The 7,057-nt window shown below is 50.6% G+C and overlaps 3 protein-coding genes across 3 annotated transcripts; 2 read left to right on the top strand and 1 right to left on the bottom strand.

Annotated features, from left to right (window-relative positions):
• PPTG_18218 (hypothetical protein) lies at positions 1-701 on the bottom strand. The gene has a single exon (XM_008916177.1). The coding sequence runs from the start codon at positions 542-544 to the stop codon at positions 107-109; it is 438 nt and encodes a 145-aa protein (XP_008914425.1). The 5' UTR covers positions 545-701; the 3' UTR covers positions 1-106.
• Positions 702-2,639: 1,938 nt separating this feature from the next.
• PPTG_18217 (hypothetical protein) lies at positions 2,640-4,114 on the top strand (the record flags this gene model as incomplete). The annotated part of the gene is made up of 2 exons (XM_008916176.1): positions 2,640-3,455; positions 3,515-4,114. 2 exons carry the CDS (start codon positions 2,640-2,642, stop codon positions 4,112-4,114), a joined length of 1,416 nt encoding a protein of 471 aa, XP_008914424.1.
• Positions 4,115-4,228: 114 nt separating this feature from the next.
• On the top strand, positions 4,229-6,462 carry PPTG_18216 (hypothetical protein; the record flags this gene model as incomplete). The annotated part of the gene is made up of 2 exons (XM_008916175.1): positions 4,229-4,277; positions 4,343-6,462. The coding sequence occupies 2 exons, from the start codon at positions 4,229-4,231 to the stop codon at positions 6,400-6,402; spliced, it is 2,109 nt and encodes a 702-aa protein (XP_008914423.1). The 3' UTR covers positions 6,403-6,462.
• Between the last annotated feature and the right edge of the window lie 595 nt (positions 6,463-7,057).

Genomic DNA, 7,057 nt, shown 5'->3' with positions numbered 1-7,057 from the left:
AGTGTCCACCCCTATTGTTCCTAAAATACGAATAATTTGGGAGACACTCCATGGACTCGCGGCAGGCGACAGCGGTTGACAATCGAAGTCCAGCGTGGACACGGGGCTAGCAGCGATTGGTGAGACCCTCCGTCATTGCGTTCTTGCGCATACGAATGCGCACGAGGTGACGGCACAGAACCTTCACACGGCGGCTGAGCGTGTGCTCATTCATGTAGTCGGCGCGAGATTTGGCGGCCTTGAATATGAGACGTTCGATCTTGAGCGCGAGTTTGAACGTCTTGGAGCGCCAATCCGTATTCTCTGGCACGTGATTCAGTACGTCGTGAGGCTGGTGGTTGCGCAGCATACGCTCGATGAGAACTACGTAGTTGGAGCGCAGGCGTCGCAACTCCTCATCACCTCCTTCATTTGAAGCGGGCGTGGCGCAGATCGTTGATGTTTGGGTCGGAAATACCGCGGTGTTGTTGCTGCGGGACACCGTGATCGGACTGTTATTTAGCTGGAAGCGCTGGAAACCCGGGAGGCCCGGGTTGTTGATCATATTGGTGGAAGCCGTGATGGTTGCTTTGGGGGAATAGCTTGCGTGGAAAGGTTCAAATTGCAAAGTGACACGGCCGAGAAGAACGAAAAATGCGGCCGATCCAATTGGGGTGTTATAGCGACGGGTATTGCGATAATGAGCTCTTTTTGCTACACTCGAGTTCGGAGCTAGACATGCGGCCAAACTCGAATTTTGCGCGGCGGACACGCACCATACTGAGTGCAAGTGAATCGATTTTTGAAGTTTGCTGGAAGGTTGGAACGCAGACAGGGCGGAACCGTTTCGTGGCTCTTGCGCCTGAGCGATCCCATTGGGTGAAGTCAAGCGCTGCGATTGGCTAACGCCCATTTAACGGGGCTAGGTGTATTTGACCACATAGAAATACGCTGTCGTCAGGTTGGTCCCCCAATTTAGCGACAAATTACGCCATTGTTTAACACTAAAGTCTTAACCAAAAGGAGCCGATCAAGTTTAATGCTATTGCCAACCGCCACTAAAAAACCGCCTAACCGTTTTATCTTGTTGGGCCTTTCGTAGAGCTGATGTTCATGGTTGCTCCAACAATAGCGCTTCTCGTTCCTGTTCGCAGTCAGGATTACGTACCTATCCTCCACGGTTTTTCAACGAAAGCACGCCAAGCAAATCATCCAAGCCTATCATAAAAGAACAGAGGGCCGACTGTCTCGGGGTGGCAGTGGCCGCCAACGGGTCCGGCTTTGGAGGCTTCAAAACCTATGTAGCGAGCAAACTATGCCAAGCCAGTTAGCTGATCATAACCTTTAGCTTAGGAAAGCTTTATAACTTCCTATATTGCAGTGATCCAGTAAATCCCGGTATGACGACCTTACTTCACTGTTGAGACACGAAGTTCCCACTGTAAAAATGCAAATGAGTTAACTCGTAAGCTGCACTTGAGCGCCGACAGGTTGTCATCATTGGTTAAATTACTGACCATAGCTCCTGTATGATTTTGTCTAGCATCCTAGCCGATCAAAAGTTTGTGCACATTCTGTTCTAGGATTTCTGTAACTTACCGCTTCAATGAGAGCTAAATTAGCGCGGATTTTCTTTCTTTCTTTAAATTGGTGATCGGGTTGCGTCGTCCAGTGTGGCTGCCACGGGATCTCAGCTATAGAAGACTTTAAGATGAAAAGACAACTTCAACATCTACGACGGCCGGGTAGTTGCAGCCATCGATCGACTTCGTTGCGCTAAAGGCTCTGGGTTGTGGCTGCATAAAATGAGAAACGTTGCCAATGTCATGTGCGTGTTTCGCGCTGCATTTTGGGAAGTGTACGCTATTCAACGCGGTACTACAGCGGAGCCAATGCATCACCATTTTGGAGGCTGCACTGCAGCTAGTAAATTGCGTGGAAATGTTCTCATACTGCGGTAGCAAAGCATGCGGATCGAGCATAGACACGAGGACCCGACTTTGCTTCCAGATCCGCTTCGATCGCTCGTGTCTTTGCGGCACTTCTTCAATGTACACATGTATGTGCCTCAAGAAGATCGTTATGACCTTCTTCCTCCCTACCGGTATAAAGTTCTCTGTCGTTTTTACTCGCGCATTTTTACTCACAGAATGGCCGGAATCAATACTTCAGGTGTGCAAGTCGCCGTCCCCAGTGCTTATCGCTTGTCAATCCCCAAAGCGCATTAGACTTGAGTTGACTGGAAATTGAGGCGCTCTCCATTCCATTGAGCGGGAATTATAATTGTGTGTGCTGCTCTAAACACCAAGCGTGCACTACACATACATTGCGAAAGATCGAAAAGCTCATCAGTGATTGATTGGTACACGTAGAGAAGTCGGCGCTATCACGAAGTCGGCAGCAGCAAAATCCACAACGAGATCACTTCAGTGGTCAAAATGCCACATTGAGTAAGGAGTGCAAGTACAGTCCTTCGCTGAACTCATCGTTGGTACATGCACAACGGACTGCCATTATTATGATCTGCTAAGACACGTTAGCGAGACAGCTTGACAAATTTCATTACATTTGCTTTCCCATTGGTGCAAAATGATTTAATTATATCCACCAATAAGAACGCAACTAAAGTGCTCCACTCAATTGATCGCAGACTCCAAGACATGCTCGCGCTGCGTCGTCGTCTACGTGGGGCGTCCGTCGCTCGTGCAGCCCGTACCGCCTTCAGCCTCTCGCAGCAGCATCCAGAGCCTCTTGGCATCCCCACCGCGCGTTTCTTCCAGTCGTTGGGGCTCAGCACTGCGCTCTCCGACCGATTGACACAATTGGAACTGACAACCCCCACGTCCGCCCAGCGCAAGGCCATTCCGCGCATTCTAGCAGGCGATGACGTAGTGGTAGCAGCCGAGACTGGAGGCGGCAAGACGCTGGCCTTCCTGCTGCCTGTAATAGAGCAGATCCGCCGTAACCCGCTGCCTCCAAGCGAAATGCGCCTACCGACCGCATTGATGCTCACGACGTCACAGGAACTCGTGCGACAACTGGCCAACGTGCTGCATCAAGTGGATCCGGAGCTCGCACAGCTTACCGTGAGCTTGTCGTCTTCAAGACAGACACTTGGACACGGTAGCCGATCGTGTCCACTCGTTCTCGCCACACCCAGTGCTTTGCTACGTGCCACTAAACCCAGAGACTTTGCCTTCACACAGACAGTCGTGGTGGACGAGGCCGACATGTTACTGAGTGGCGGCTTCGAGAAGGAGACTAAGCAGATCCTGGCCACGATCCGGAATCAACCGCTACTACGAGCGGAGCTTAACAATGACGAGCATAAAGACAGAGACTACGGCGAGAAAGACTTCTCTGTAAACCAAACCCAGACCATTTTCAGTGCTGCGACCATCCCAGACTACGGCAAGCGCTCAGTGCGCCACTATATTGACTACAAGTTCCCGTCCGCCGTCTTCGCTATTACCGAGGTACGATTTATTTGCGCTCCTTATTCTGAGTGAAATGACTAAAACTGACCCTGATATAGGGTTTCCATCGGACGCTACCAAAACTGACAATGCACACGCATAACCTGCAAGAATTTACGACAACCGATGACTTCATGGACGAGCAACACGCTCGCTGTGAACTCTTGTACCGGATTTTAACGTCTGGAAGTGGTAAAAAGACGCTGGTGTTCACCAACTCGATCGCCAGTGCCGACGCGCTGTTCGACTTCTTGGCAAATGACAAGGAAATGACAAATTGCGCTCTGTTTCACAAAGAAGTGGCTCGTCCAGAGCGTCAGAGGCTCTTGAAGCGACTGGATAGCGACCAAGACGCTGACAAAGACCTCGTCGTTATTTGCACCGACATCGCAGCACGCGGCCTAGACACCACGAAAGTGGGTGACGTAGTGCAGTTCGAGTTTGCCAGCGACGTGGTGAGTTATCTGCACCGTATCGGCCGCACGGGGCGGGCAGGCACAGCAGGGACCGTAACCAGCATCGAATCCTCTGAAAACAGCCTCGTGCTGGACAAAATCCGCGAGGCCGGAGCGTCTACGCTTCAGAACGCCTTCAGTCGTAAGCGCAGTCTCCGAAAGAAGTTCAAAAAGGCGACTACTAGATCACGTGCCTCTGAATAGAGAATTTGTATCTAAGTACTCTGCTTTGCGTCCCCTCATTGCGAAACTCCTGCGCTCTTGATCGCCTCTTCACAGCATTCAACGCAGCCTTAAGATCACTTGTCTTCTCGCAAGATGGCAGACACCAAGGAACTCAAACTACGCAGAGTTATCGGGTATAATGGTATGATCTAGTTGTTGTAAATGTGATGATAGGATTTTTTTATGACTTGTGAAAAATGACGATAGGAACGTACCCCGATACGCTCATTTACACCACGGACGGCAAATATCTCATCTATTCGCTCGGGTTGGCTGTTGTCGTGAAGGACATTAAACGCAACACGCAGTGCTTCTTACGTGGCCACACGGATGTGATCACGTGTTTGGCTATCTCGAATGATGGGTCAAAGCTCGCTTCGGGACAGCAGAGCAAAAGTCGCGGAAGCAAAGCCCCCATTATTGTGTGGGACCTCGCAGAAGCTACCAAACGCCTTGCTGGATCCGCGAACGGAGGTGACAGTGATCGTGACGACAGCTTTGTGGCATTTCGTCTTGTGCTGCATATGGGTAAGGTACAGGCCTTGACTTTCTCGGCAAAAGACAGCTTCCTCTTCACAGTAGGTGGCCAAGATGACAATGCACTGGTGTGCTGGAATATGGAGACTGGGGAGCCCATATGTGGCACCCCGTCGGGAGACGACTCGACACTTACAGTCGCTGCGTTTAACCGCGAAGCCAACGACGAGTTACTCGTTACAGGCGGGAATTACAGCATCACTGTTTGGCGTGTAGAATTGAAGCAACGCAAGTTCCACGCGCTACGTGCCAATCTGGGGAACCTCAAACGTATCGTCACGTGTATCGGTGTATCCCCAGACGACAAAGTGGCGTATTGTGGCACCAAGACGGGAGATTTACTTGAAATCTTGCTAGACTGCGACTTAGCCAAACCTAACTGTATATTCCCTCCCGTGGGAACTCTCAAGCCTCGGTACAGTCGTACAACTAAAGAACGTTTCAGCCAAGGTATCATCACGATTGTTGTTCATGATAATGAAGAGAACCGACGTTTTGTGCTGCTTGGCGCTGGAGATGGGAATCTTGCTGTTCTTAAGCTTGGGCCTGCAACCGCAGCGTCGGATGGCTCTAAAACCAAACCTATTACTACGGCTTGTATGGAGAAACTTATGGGTGGGATCACAGCGTTAAGTGAGGGAAAACACGGCGATTTTTACGCGGGAACCAACCACTCCAACATGTACCAGTTCCAGCTGGACGAGCCTACTTCTAGTGGCTCGAACAACCGGCCTGCTAGTGCAAATGCCAGTACTACTGGACTGAAAGTGGTATTGCGCTCTACTTGCCATTACAGTTGCATCAACGATGTCGTGTTCCCCAGTTCCACTACACGTAGTCCCGCAGACAACTCGCACTTGTTCTTAACATGCGCTAAAACTGATATCCGCATTTGGAACGCTCGACGTTGCCAGGAAATTCTACGTGTGCAAGTGCCTAATCTAGTGTGCAACTGCCTGGAACTTACATGTGACGGCGGACTCATAGTGAGTGGCTGGGATGACGGTAAAGTGCGAGCTTTTTACCCTGAAAGTGGCAAGCTAAAGTTCGTCATTCAAGACGCTCATAACGAGTCTGTGACGGCCATAGCGATGTGCACACCGTCCTCCTCTGCGTCGACTTTTTCTTCATCTGGCGAGTGGAGACTATTGACTGGAGGCAAGGACGGACGTGTGCGTGTGTGGCGCATCACTCCGTCCAGACAGACAATGGAAGCGTCTTTAAAAGAGCACCGTGGTCCTGTGAATGCTATTCAAGTAACACAGGACTGTACCGCCTGTGTGAGCGCGTCTTCGGACGGCTCTTGTATTGTCTGGAACCTCGAGACGTTCGTGCGAACTCAAGCCATGTTTGCCTCCACTGTGTTCCGTCGAGTGCTGTATCATCCGGACGAGAGTCAATTGCTCACCTGCGGTTCGGACAGACGCATCACGTACTTTGACGCGTACGATGGAGAAGCGATCCGGTTCCTGGAAGAAGCTGCGGACCATGAAATGCTGGCTATGGACATCGAGCACAGCGGGACACTATTCGCGACGGGTGGACGCGACGGAATGCTCAGACTCTGGCACTATGACAATGGTGAGACGGTTGCAATTGGTCGAGGTCACAGTGAGGCTATCAACGCTGTCAAGATCTCGCCCGATCGAAAGGAGATTGTCACTGTCGGCTCCGAAGGCGCCGTCATGATCTGGGAAATGGGAGATTTGCTTGAGCAAACGCAGGGTTAAGTTCGGGTAGTCTGCTCTGGCTGCGTATTCCTTGATCTTTCGAAATGTATTGGCATTGATAACCTTTGCAATAAAGTATTTTTTTGCATTTCCAAGTTTAAGGGGGGGGGGGTAAAATAGTAATTTCAGGTTCCAGACATTAGACTGGAAAGACACGCTATGTGCGTGTCTTTGGTATATTAGTTGAAAAATCTCAAACTACGCGAGATTTGGTGCAGTGTCAGGTCTGTACGAGTGATACTAGTACTAGTATTAGACACGTTGGGACATCGTTTTAGCCCTTCGACTACACGACATTAAGCTACTGCGAACAGCGCTCGCAGCAGCGGCGAAGTTGCGAGCGGTAGGAGGCAAATCCAACTGAGGGATCCAAATCTGAAACTCCCGCAGTTCAAGTTATACATGTAGTTGCCTTTTTTGAATTTCGCATCCTGCGTGCAGCAACGCGGAGGAAATTCTTTTGACCTGCGTCTTACGCCATGCGTGAGGGTGAAGCCTCAAGCTCAACCGTATCACACTGCTGCCCCCGGAGACTTGCCACCCACTCGGGTCTTTGCTGCATGGGGACACTCATTTGAAATGAGAGCTTAGAGTGAGAAATGCAAGATCTAACCTACCTGGGTTGATGCCAAACCTCTGTCCGATGCTTATGCAC

This window comes from Phytophthora parasitica, assembly GCF_000247585.1.
Source record: "Phytophthora parasitica INRA-310 unplaced genomic scaffold supercont2.80, whole genome shotgun sequence".
Classification (NCBI taxonomy): Eukaryota; Oomycota; class Peronosporomycetes; order Peronosporales; family Peronosporaceae; genus Phytophthora; species Phytophthora nicotianae.
This window is presented reverse-complemented; position numbering and strand designations above follow the sequence as displayed.